Source organism: Haemaphysalis longicornis, unplaced genomic scaffold, assembly GCF_048455015.1.
Source record: "Haemaphysalis longicornis isolate Haplotype H1 unplaced genomic scaffold, Haemaphysalis longicornis Haplotype H1 scaffold_14, whole genome shotgun sequence".
NCBI classification, from domain to species: Eukaryota; Metazoa; Arthropoda; class Arachnida; order Ixodida; family Ixodidae; genus Haemaphysalis; species Haemaphysalis longicornis.
Window position 1 is genome coordinate 35,090,523 of NW_027526245.1, and position 12,416 is coordinate 35,102,938.

Genomic DNA, 12,416 nt, shown 5'->3' on the forward strand with positions numbered 1-12,416 from the left:
TGGTACGGATGGGTACGTATTAATTTGCTAGAATAACGGCAGCGACATTGAGGTCTGAGAGGGAACTTGAACAGTGCCATGCGTCGCTAACCGATGGGTAACAACGAGGTGATATGAATTAACAGTTTCGTTGCAAGGTCACGTCGTGCACCGCGGACAGAAATATCGAACTGGTCGCTGCCCTTATCTACTTACAAGCTAAGCGCACCCAAGGCAAACATGTGCAAGAGCTGAGGAGCGGGTACACAGCGCCGTCGTGATGAATGTTTCGCCTGATTCTGAACATGTTCACGAGCTGGTCGCCTGTTCAAGCAGCGCCCTTCATTTTGTACTACGGGAAAAATTCAATTTTTTACTTCAAAGAAAACTGCCACGCCTCAGCGACTTTCCTCCGCGTATTGTCGTGTCATAAATCAGGAACACAGACTTTGTCAACGAGCAGGTGCGGCCAGCGGGCCTCTTATTTAGGGAGCCTCACTTTCAGGGGCGAATATTTCTTTGGGCGGCTGCGCAGAGACCAAAATGGTGCAAGTGCTTGCCACATCCGCATTGGCTTTTTCCTTCGGTGCCCTGTTTGCGAGTGCTTGCAAGATAGAACCGAAAGATGGTAAGAACATCACGCGCTTTTTTTTTTTGCTCTAGGAAAGCGGTTGGATTCACCGTTATCATCTACAACTGCGGTGGAAATCAATTGGAGACACCTGAAAACCGGAACGCTTTTAAAATGTAGGTCTCGGGGTGTGTCGCAGAATTGCGGGGGACTAATCACAATGCTTTTCCGTTAACGATTTCTGGCAATGTTATGGTAAAGTCAGAAGCTAGCGTTGTAAACGCGGAGACATGGTAGTTGCGAAATTTGTTGCAACCACGCTGGTACGGGCTTCTGAGTTCGTCTTGAGAGTATTTTTAGTGAAGCGTATTTACAGGTTGTGCGTGGACTGTCACGTTAAGTGCACAACACCATAATACATCCAATATAGCCACAAAATGTTTATAGGGTATAGTTACTTCTGACATGCGACTTGATTTAACAAAATTCTAGGTGCCAAGAATAAAGGTTAATAAACTGAACGGATTATATAAGCACGTTTGCGTTGGAGACTGCAAAAAGATACCTGGCATGTCACTAAGGGTACACTATTTTTTTTACCTGCCATACGGTGGTGCAATATGCACCCAGAATTCGACCAAGGTAGAAGCCTCTTCCGGGTTAATTATCTTCGATCCCAATTCCGCTTTCTCTCCGATACTCGCACTACCGACGCCTCCCTATACAACTCAAGCCAGGCTCATGCTCTGGTGGTTGTCTACGCGGACGGCACCCCTCTGACCTCCCTCAAAACTCTGTCCACATCAACCAGCCCTGCCGAAGAAATTGCTATTGCCATCGCCGCTACCACTGGCTCCGCATACCTTAAAATTATCCCAGATTCCCAGCATGCCTGCCGTAACATTCAACGTGAATGCATCTCATTTCCCGCATTACGCATACTCGCATAAATCAATCCCCTCCCCGAGCTGTACATCGTCTGGACTGCCTTGCCACTCGTCCCTCGAGGGAAATGAGGGGGCTCACGCGGCTGCCCGCACCCTTCCACACCGAGCGGTTCCTTTAGGCACAGAAACCACGGTCCAGCCTCCTCCACCTCCCGCTGTTTCATCACGCTACCATGACACCTTCACCATTATCGGCACATTCGTCTCACTTGGCCTGAGCCTCACCTTCAACTAATCAAGGAGGAAGCAATCATGTGGCGTCGATTGCAAACACCTATTACAACGTACCCATCCTCCACGTTATTTCCTCTACCCTATACACCCTCTCCTGTTACTACTTCCGCTCTCTTAATACTACCTTCGGCATGGTGCGGCCCTGTCGAAACACCCCATCGCTCACCCCTAATCCCAACCTATCCCCAGAGCTGTGGGAGGGCCTGCTCACGAGCTCCCGTCTCGCTGACCACATCTTTCTGGTCACCCGTGCCAGGGCTGCAGCCAAGGCCCAAGGGTACCTGGGCTGAGCCGAACACACCCCACCTAGTGACGGCTGAACCACCTCTGTTTGCTCTATTAAGCGTTTATTCTCTCTCTCTCTCTCTCTCTCTCTCTCTCTCTCTCTCTCTCTCTCTCTCTCTCTCTCTCTCTCTCTCTCTGTCTCTCGGTCACACGGGTGAAAATTGCAAACCGAGTGGCACTTCAAACAATATGAAAGCACTAAAGTTAATGCGCTAGACGGCGGTATGGCTTCTCAAGATGTGATGCACTGAGCTTGGTTGTTCTACTCAACTAACGTAGTTATCGGCAGGAGCCATGACAATACGACAGCTAAAAGGTTCACGTTCTTTTGCCCTGCCTTCCAACGTTACGCCAGCATTCAAACTTTTGCGCACTTTTTCCTGCAGTTAACGTAACAGGTAAACAGTACCGAGAATCTCATGGCAACAAAAATAGATCATACTGGTCCGCAGGAAGCACATCCCTCCTTTTTTGGAGATTAGCTGTTACCGGCCGAAAATCCTGAAGTGATTGTCCGGCCCAAGCGCAACACCCCCCCCCCCCCCCCGCGGAGTACGTCTGGCGCGGAAAAGAGCGTGCATGTTGTCATTCCTGGTAGTGGCATTGCTGTGGCAGCCTGACGTTCTGGGGTGAGGCGCGTTGTGGGTGTTTTGGTGGCCTACGTCGCCTGCCATGGGACTTTCTACACTGGTCTTAAAGAACAGCACGTAGAAGAATAAAAAGAAGAAGGAAGGAAAAGAAGAAGAAGAAGAAGAAGAAGAAGAAGAAGAAGAAGAAGAAGAAGAAGAAGAAGAAGAAGAAGAAGAAGAAGAAGAAGAAGGAGGAGGAGAAGAAGTTGTAGAAGAAGAAAGGCTTTGAAGACCTCGACTATGGCTGCCCCAAACTGGGATAAGGGATTCAACCGCGGGGGTATCTCTACACGATGATGATGTTCGCTGCCACCTCGGAAGCGGGAGATTCAACGTTTAAAATTTTCAGGTACAGTAGTCTTGACCCGGCACTGCCGTTCCGGAACCGTTGTAGCTACTATTACGACCTTGAAATCGTTGACCCACAAACCCCACACTAGCGACACGCCTTTCCCTTTCTGTTCTGTTCCACATTGGCAGGAAGTGCGGCGCATGTCCTTTCGCTGATTTAATGATGTAGTCGGACCCACGCCGGCTCTCATCGCGCACAGCGGTTACTTCGGAGGTGGCAATTCGGGCGTGTCAGCCGATGAAAACTTCGCTGTGGGCTATTCTACTGCCACCTGACAAGATCGGCCACGTGGACTTGCAAACCAGGCAAGCTGAAACAAGAAGTTGTTGCTGTCGCTGATGTTACGTCACCGCATCACATCTGCAAGATTTTTAAAGCCAAGCTGCCTTGGCTTCGTCTACGGACTTTCCGGCTGCTGCTGCTGCTGCTGCTGCTGTGATCTCAGTCCCACAAGCCGCAGGGTTTACAACACCACCAGATCATCGTAGCCTCCGATTATTGTGGGCCTTCGCCGCCACAGCAGCTCATGGAGCAGGCTGCCACGCATTTTTCATTTATCCCGATTAATTTGTCGCTGCTAGCCAACAAAAGGGCAACATCATTCTCGCCGACAGTGTAGGCTACATGTGCGTTGCGCGAGTCAGGCATGGGGACGAGAATGCCAGTTTGGCCACCTTGGCAGCGGCAGTTGGAGCGACGCCAACACTTCTCCGTCGGTCTCCTCGTTGAGTTCGCACGAGGGTTTGCGCTTTGTGGTTACATGAGCCATTACTAGACTACCCTGTCGGTTTCCGCGGAGATTTGAACGTCGACCTTCGAAAGTCGGCTGTTACCAGCAGCACTCATGAAAGGTGTCTACGGCGTGCGACTCCTTAGCTATCAACCTTCCCACTCATCACTGCCCACGTCAAGAACCGGTCGTGATATTAGGAGCGAAGCTCTTAAGCAAACCGTAATTTTTCGTGCTCGCAGTTAAAAATACCAAGAAATTGCCGAGCGTGCGCACGCGAGCGCGGGATTCGCGGCGACCAGCCAGCGTCTGTGGCGCTCGTTTGTCGAGTGAAGCATACCCACTTAGAGAGATTTGTCAAGATTAAGGCGACCGTCCGGCATTTAAGAAAACCAATAAAATGCCGAGCGCTTGTGTGCGCGCTCCTCGCGGCGACCGTCCAGCGTCATCGGCGCACGTTTGCTGACCCAGCATGCTCACCATGGGAGAGTGACAGAGACTGGCCAAAAACAGGATAAAAACTCCAGCGCTTGCCGCTATCGTGGCAACACTTGCTCGGAACGGGGAAGGCAGGTCATAGCGTATGTTCCTCCAACGTTATTTCCAATGATTATCACTTCTCAAAAAATGCAGGACGCTCAGACTCATAGCAACAATGATGAAGTAAAGGTCGTTGCGGCAGCGGCGAAGCAAATCGGCTGCAATCGTTTACTCAAGCCATCGTAAATATCGTGAAGGTTGCGTACAGCTTCGCTAGCTTCAAGTCTTACGCGTTAGTGAGAGCTTTCATCGTTTTTTTTCCAAAGTTTTGTTTTTTATATTTTTATATTTCTGTATCTCGCAATTCTGTTTGCCTAGTCATCTCTATTTACGCTATTATAAATAATAAATGTGTTCCGTCCTCCAGTGATGCATCTTGGAGGAAATGCAAGGCGTTACATGCATGTCCCATCCGCTTTTTTTGGTTCTTATTTGCAACGCCGTTTTTTTTGGCGTTTTATTTGAGTCTTCTTTTTCTTGAAGCTATCTATGCGATGCATGTTAATTTAAACAGTCTTCTTTTTCTCATTTAAGCAGTCTTCTTTTTCTTCTTTTGTAATTTTTTTTTCTTTTTTCAAGTTCCCTCATTTTAGTTTTTCGAAATTTTATTCAACCAACTATTTAGTGTAACATAATTATAACCATTCAAAGCGTTACTTCCGCAATACTGCATGTTCGCGCAAATAGACGACATTAAACGGTTTGACCCATTTAGCTGTTAGGTGCGGAGTACCTTAGGACCGCACAATGTCCGTCCGCGTCCGTGCGCATAGCATTTACAATCACAAAAAGGATTCGAGTCTGTATCTGGTCGACCAGAGTTAGTTTCACTCGTCTCACCCATTGGGCTACGACCGTGAGTTCGTACCTGAGAGTCAAACGGCTCACTCCCTCGCCTGTAACGGTGCGGAGTACCTTAGGACCTCCAAATGTCCGTCCGCGTCCATGCGTGCGCACACCAGCATCAAGCAGAAATCAAGCAAAATTCGATTTAACCCTTGAATTGCAGGTTCATTTAGGGAATAATCAAGGTGCAACTCACGGCTCAAATCCAATGATGGTTGGGGCGCAAATAGGATGTCACTCGGGGCGCAACTTGCATGTCATTTCGAGTCCGCGTACTCCGCGCCCTCGAAGGAGAGATGCTGCCATTTTTATGCGGATTTTTAGCGTTCTGTTCCGGCTTTTTTAGGCTTCATCTTGTTTTTTTTTTTTTTTTTTGGGGGGGGGGGGGGGAGATGCATACCAGACACATTTTGGATTTGGAGAGTTCCTTATAGTATTTTTTTTTATTTTCCCGGTTTCTTTGTTGTTCCAACTTCGGGCCCACCGATTGTGTTCATTCACGCTATTATAACGACTACATGCGTTACTTCAAGTTATCCGTTTTCCTAAAATACAGGGCGTTACACAGTCTGCCAATTTTGGGCTAATTTTTGATTCTCATTTCCAACGTTCTTTTGAGTCATTATTAGCTTAGTCTTCGTTTTTTGGAAGTCTATAAAATACGTATTCTTGTTTTTTTTCAGCAGATTTGTATAAAATGGGCATTTTTTCTGGCTTTCGTGTTTTGTTTTTCGATATTCTGTTCGACAAGATATGTCTATTCATACAATTGTAATGAATAAATGTTTTACTTCCGCCAATTCTGGACGTTTGTTTAAATACCCTGCGTTACACGTTTTGCCCATTTTCGCTATTTTAAATCGTATTTCTCCGTTCTCTTTAGTCGTTTTGATTTAATTTTTCTTTTTGCCTAGGGGACAGATATGCAGCTTAGACTGGATCCCGTCAGCTCATTTCTGAAAATTTTAAATTAATTTTTTTTCAATTTTGTGGTTGTTCGAACTTCTTCTGTGCAACCGATTATTTCATTCGCACATAGAAAACTATAAGCGTTACGTTAGCCAGTTATGCATTTTTGTGGAAGTGCAGAGCCTTACATGGTCCTGGATGTGCAAGTACACTGCAAAGAATGCTAAGCAGTAAAGTGTGCTCTCGTGGTCATTGATTGTCGGTGTTTCTTCGCGTCACTTAAGCATTGTTAGCTTGAGCATGCAAATCCTCCTTTAGACTTTGCTTAGTGTCATGCATACCCAAATGTATTTTTTGCATGCAGTCACTTTAGCTTAAATACACATAACGTCTAAGTAAGTTTTACTTCTGCCCCTGTGGCGTTCGTTCATGTATTGGTTTCAAATAATTTCATAATTGCATTCTTGAAGCGATTGATCTCGCTGTCAACTTGTCCTAAAACCGTCAGGAAAAAAAAAAAGAATTCATCGGACTCACACAAAAGCAGTTTTAAAAAGAGCGGGGGAGGAGACAGAGGTCAACTTTGCAAGCAAGAACATCATTGTTATGCGTGATTCCTCACATTGGGAGAGTTCACGTTTTAATGCCCGCAGTATAATGCCATAGCGACCATACGTTAACGCCGTAACGCACTGCACTGCAAACTCGCAATTTCAATCACTTTACCTCCAGCTGTATTCTTCGCAACGAACATTGGCCGGGCCACGCACTATTTCTTCAAGAACTGCAGCCACTACCTAAGAGAACTCCGCCCTCATCCTCCGCCTGAAGTGACAATAAAAGTGAGCATTCCATACTTTTCTCTCAGTAGCAGCGGAGCCTTGCGCTACAGTGTTGTGAAGAACTGGCCGTCATTCAGTGTTTAGGAATGCCTGTAAAGATGAAGCCGGCTGTTTTGTGCTCTCTCGGCCTATATCGCACATTGAGTGCAGGCGCCGTCGAGGTTCCTGCAGATACCTGCGGCGACGACTTCTTCCATTTCATTCCGATTGCGTGTCGAGACAAACGCGCGCCTGTGGGGGGTTATGATAGAGCGTGTTTTTGTTTTTTGTTTATTTGTTTATTTCGAGCACCTTCAATAACACAAGCATTGAAGAGGGGAATGGGTTTTGGATACAAAAAGTAACAAGGCGGCAAAAAAGTAACATAGGCTACATATGGTGGTAGTAGAGACAAAGGGCTACACCAGAAAATACGCTAGTCGTCATTCTGGACCAACCTGTAATAATATTCGCGCTGTAAACAACAAGCGGAAAGGAATTGCCGGCTACAAAGCAAACTGCACGAAGTTTACACAGTACTGCACAAGAAATGTACAAAGCATGCGCTCGACAACAGTATTCAAAAGAAATTGAAATAAATAATAACAACAACAACGTTAACAGCAGAAATAAATTCCCATTCTACACCCGAGAAAGGCGAACAACGATCGGTAAAAGAACATTTGAATCGACTTTTCATGCCATATCACCGGGAATGTGGAAGTTTGGTTTTTGTGGCAAAAAATATTTGCAACATGGTACGCGTGGTCGACATGGGAAGAGCGGTAGGATAGCCTTGAGATCATGTGACTGGCTAAACACTGCTGGTATTAAATTTTAATGAGTAGGCAGAGGCGGAAAACTTTTCTTCGTTAGGATAACGGCGGCCATTACAGTTAAGTTCGTTGGTGTTGCGCCAGCGTTTCTGTTGTAAGTTGTAAGGATAAAACGGGGAAGCGTTTTATTCTGGACACGTTCAAGGGGGTGTTTCAAAAAGCTTGATTCGGAACCCAAAATAACGCCGCATATTCTAATTTTGGTGTCACAAGAGTTTTGAAAAATCACAGGTTTAATGGAACCTGGACTTTGCGGATGTTTCGCCGGAGGTAACCTTATGTGCGGTTGGCATAACTGGTTATGTATTCGATGTGCGTTTTTCCTGTGAGAGCTGAAGTTATAATTACGCCTAAATACCGATAACATGAGACGGTTTCCAACTGGGCTGCCACTGAGGTTGTATACTGAACATTCTTCGTTTTGTCGAGAAAACCGCATTTATTTGTATTTGCAGGGTTCAAATACATTTTCCAGGTTTCGCTTCATCACAGGACACCATCTGTATCTGACTGCAGCAAAGGCTGGTCAGCATCATTCTCTATTTCTTGATAAAAGACGTAGTCGTAAGTGTAGAGCTGGATACGACATGAAACAACATTTCGGAAGCTCATTAATGACCAATAAAAGCACTGGTGGACCTAAAATTCAGTCCTGTGGCACACCTGCAATTACAGAAACAAAAGGGGTATCGTAGTTGTTCACAGTAGTGTACTGAAAGTGGTCAGTGAAAAAATAATTTTGGATTATTTTCACCGTTAATGTAATTGGTTAATAGGTTTGGATCTATCTTCAGCGTGGAAACTCAACAGTATGAAACGATGATCAATTTTATCAAAGGTTTTCGAAAGATCCGGAAAAACACAGTCTACCGTGGATGTTTTGTCAAATATAGAATAAAGTGTGTAAAGTGTGTAAAGCGCTGAAAATGTGTTTCGCATAAATTTGAACACTGAAATCGTTGAGATTAAACAAACAACTAATTAGATTCCAGAAAGCGGAAGAGTTCGGTGTACAATACATGCTCTCAAAGTTTGCAAGGAACGCTTGTTAACGAAATGTGGTGGTAGTTAAGTGGAGAATTTTTGTCACCTCATTTAAACAGGGGGACCATCTTCCTGATTTTCTAATGTCTGGGAAGCGGATCTGGGGCTAATGATTGCTATAAGATATTTTCTAAGGAGATAGAAGAGACATTTCAGTTTGTTTTAAGAATTTTGAGGTAAAGTTACTGGGCTCAGAGGGCGGTGAAAACTTTAAGGATTAAATAAACTTCACTACTCCGGCTGATTCGATGGCAATAGGAAACATTGAAGGAAAATCCGTCGGTGAAAGGTCAGGCGTTCATTTGTAGACCATGCGGGTGAGAAGAAAGTTGAAAAGACATTCTTCAAACTTGACTGGCAATCGGCGAGTGGTATAGGCTGATCCGATTCATCGTTAGAAGAAATGCAGCTGTATTCCCTAGTATTTACCACGTTCAAAACTTTCTTGGGATCACGTGCCTACAAGCTGGGCAGGGTATTATAGAAAAATTGCTTTTAACAGTCAGACAGAGAGAGGAACAGGTTTCATTTGTGGCCAGGCTTAGTAGGGACAGTTGAGCCGTGGAAGCGGAGCTCTGGGGGCCCGGGCCCTGTACACGAGGGCGCACTGACTGCGCGTTCGACTGCGGCGTGAGGCCAGACCACCAGGAGTTGGGGGAGGGGGGGTTGAGTAGGGGAAGAGGAAGCGGTGCTGGATGGCGTGGCGGGGTATCTTCGTAGTCCCCGCAGATTAGACAAACGGGTGTGAGAAAGAGGGATGGCAATATGTTTGTGAGGATGGATTGAGGGCGTTTGGATCTGTATCCAGAGTGCTATTTCTACGGGGGATAACGAGGGGTGATGTTGTGAACGGGTGATGCGTGAAAGCCTGTGATCGAGAGCGATTTGCCGGAAGATGAGTGGTGGCTTTAGGTAATGCGTAGGCTGGGAAGTGAGAAGGGGGCCGGGTTGGGGAGCCCGGTGTATCAAAGCTTGGGGCGTCTCGTGGGCCATATCCGCGCCGCCAAAGCTCGTATGGCCAGGAGCACACAAAATGGATATAGTGCGTTCAAGAGGAGAGTCACGGGGGCAGAGAATGTGTGAGCGAGGGGCAAGTGATGCCACTGCAGACGTTGCTAACATCCCTTTGTGAATTCCTAATAGGAGGGTGTGGGTTGGGTTGGAAGGGGTGGCCAGTGCAATTGCTACTTTCACTGCGCCGCGGAGATGAGCCGGGCGTATGGTGGCTGTGGTAGAGGTAATTTGGGTACGGTTTACTGCTGCTATGACGTATGTATGGCGGCGTTGCTGTTTTGAAGCATTAACGAGGAAGGGGGTAAGTGTTTGGCATTATATTGCCACGACCCATGTTTTGGGGTTTATTTATGATTCGTTTTTGCCGACAGGCTGCGCAGGGCTATGTTATCTGTGGTATCCGTGGTACAAGTGAAGCACATGTTCCATTCTTTATGCCGCACGTGTTATCTCTTTTCATAGGCTTCGAACTAGCGTCACCAGCCTAGAACAATCTTCGTTGATCTACAGTGTTCTGGATACAATTCGACTATTCGAGAAACCCTCACGCCGAGTGATAAATTCCCGCAGAGCAGATGCCGCGGCTTTCGAATCGTTGAAGACGCTCGCCTTCGCATGTCACTATGTTGAGCTGCTTCACCGCCTGTGTATTCTTGGAGTTGTTATGGGAGCACAACTTCGCTCCAATAAACTTGTTTTCCTTGAAGACAACTTCGTCGTCTGTGGCTTCGTGAGAATATTGTGCTCGCGCCAGGTGATGGTTTGCGTGATAGGTGGGGTGCATGTTGCAGGGGATAGAGAAGCACTCGATTTTCTCGAGGGATGAGGAGGATTGGGGAGTGCTGGATGGGCTGGTTAGTTTTGAGGGAGAATGGGGTGGTTTTTTCCGGTGTGGGTTAGGGTAAGGCGGGATAGTTGAGCCTGTCGTGCTTTTATACGCTCGGGTGGTGTGTTAAAGGAGTACTGACACGAAATTTTTATGTTACATTTTTTTCGCTGCTATGCGTGCCTACCAGCCCACTAATCATAGAATGACAGATGAGACGGTCGAGCGCAGCGTAAACATTCATTTACGGCGTCGTTTATTCGTGCCAGTTTCGGTTTCTACAAAAAAACGCCGAGCGGCCGCCATGACAGCATGTATCGCATGGCGTCACCATTCTTGCCGTATCGCTGCCTCTCTGGAAGCGCGCGCCAGCGAGCGCACGCGCGCGCCCAGACCGCCGAGGTCTTCGCCGTCCCCACAGACCCGGGCAGCATGACGTCAGTCCCAGAACCATGACGTGTACACACGCCCGAGCAGCGCGCGCCAACCACAGCCAGCGCGTCAGCTTCGTCACGGGAGCCCCGACGTCGGCAGTTTGGGGCACGTAGCAGATGATGTCACGTCGGCCCGCTCTGGGCTTTCTCGTGCGGGCGAAGATTAAAACGGATTTTAAATATGTTTCGCTGAACAGTTGCTGTTGAAACTTGCTGGGAGATATCTCCTGATAAAAAGGAAGCGTTTTACATACTTATCTCAGCTTTGAAATTTCGTGTCAGTACTCCTTTAAAGGTACACGTGTAAACGAGAGCATCGGAAGCAGCGCTGGGAGGTAGCTGCAGCCTACGACGATATAGTGCGCGTTGTATGGCCTCGCTTTGGGTTACTTAAGTGCGAGTGATTTTGAGATATAGCGTATACGTGATGCGTGGGGTCAAGAGGGCGTGGGTGATCTTGAGGCTATTTGACTCCCGTGGGTCATGTCCTCGCCCGGTGACGGGCCATAGGAGCTCCGATATTTGGGCTGCGTGTGTCTTTAGTAGGTGCGTGGTGTCTGTTAGTTGATTTTGTTGCATAGGGAGCCCTACTATGTAAATCTAGTTGGCTAGTTGTATGGCAGAGTCCCACAAAGCGACTTGGATGTTGAGTGTCCATTGTTTGGTTCGGTGGCTGGATGGGAGCAGAAGGAGCTGTGATTTGGGAGGAGCAGGGCAGTCCTGCTGTAGCTGTCATTGTTGTGGCCGCTAGTTCGAGCGCTGTTGGATATGCGCGTCGCTGGCGCGTGACATCCATACTGTAATGTTGTGAGCGTACAAACCGCTCTGTGGTGTGGGTATTTGTTGTAGAGCCGGGCAAGGGGTATTAAGGCTACATTGATAGGCGTGGGGGAAATTATGGAGCCCTTTGGGGTGCCTTTAGCGGGCAGTGCCTTTGGCGGGGTTCTTTGACGGGGGTTCCCTTTCGCGGGAACCATGTAAATAGACTAAGCTCAAGACATGATATCCATCAAAAATTCTTGATTCATGAGGAAAGGAAACATCCAAAGGGGAACAGGCATTGACGCCTATTCATCGCGGGGTTAGTGGGATGTCTACGGAAATAGAAGTAGGAAAGCCTGCACCGAAAACATCAGCGCCACAGAAGACTGTGAAAAGGGGAATAAGTTTCAGCAACCTTGATTGGAAAAAAAGCAGAGAAAAAGGTTTCCCCCCCAACAGCAGTGGTGCCAGACCGAATACCAATGCAGATGATAAAGCTGCTTGGACCAAAAAGTAAGGCATCCTTTATGAGGGCAACAGAAAAGGTGATACAAACCAGACAAATACCGGTGGATTGGCTATAAAGTAGAATGAATTTAATATACAGGGTGTCCCAGTTATCATGCACCAAGGTTTTAAAAAAGAGTATGGGCGTAA

At 47.1% G+C, this 12,416-nt stretch overlaps 1 protein-coding gene across 1 annotated transcript in view; it reads left to right on the plus strand.

The window, feature by feature from the left end:
* The first annotated feature begins 499 nt into the window (after positions 1-499).
* The window catches only part of LOC144165042 (uncharacterized), a 71,353-nt gene continuing 59,436 nt past the window's right edge, over positions 500-12,416 (plus strand). Inside the window, exons 1-2 of the mRNA XM_077695200.1 lie at positions 500-607; positions 6,755-6,864. Of these exons, the coding sequence (XP_077551326.1) occupies positions 523-607; positions 6,755-6,864 (195 nt within the window). The 5' untranslated portion in view covers positions 500-522. The remainder of the gene's footprint in view (positions 608-6,754; positions 6,865-12,416) is intronic.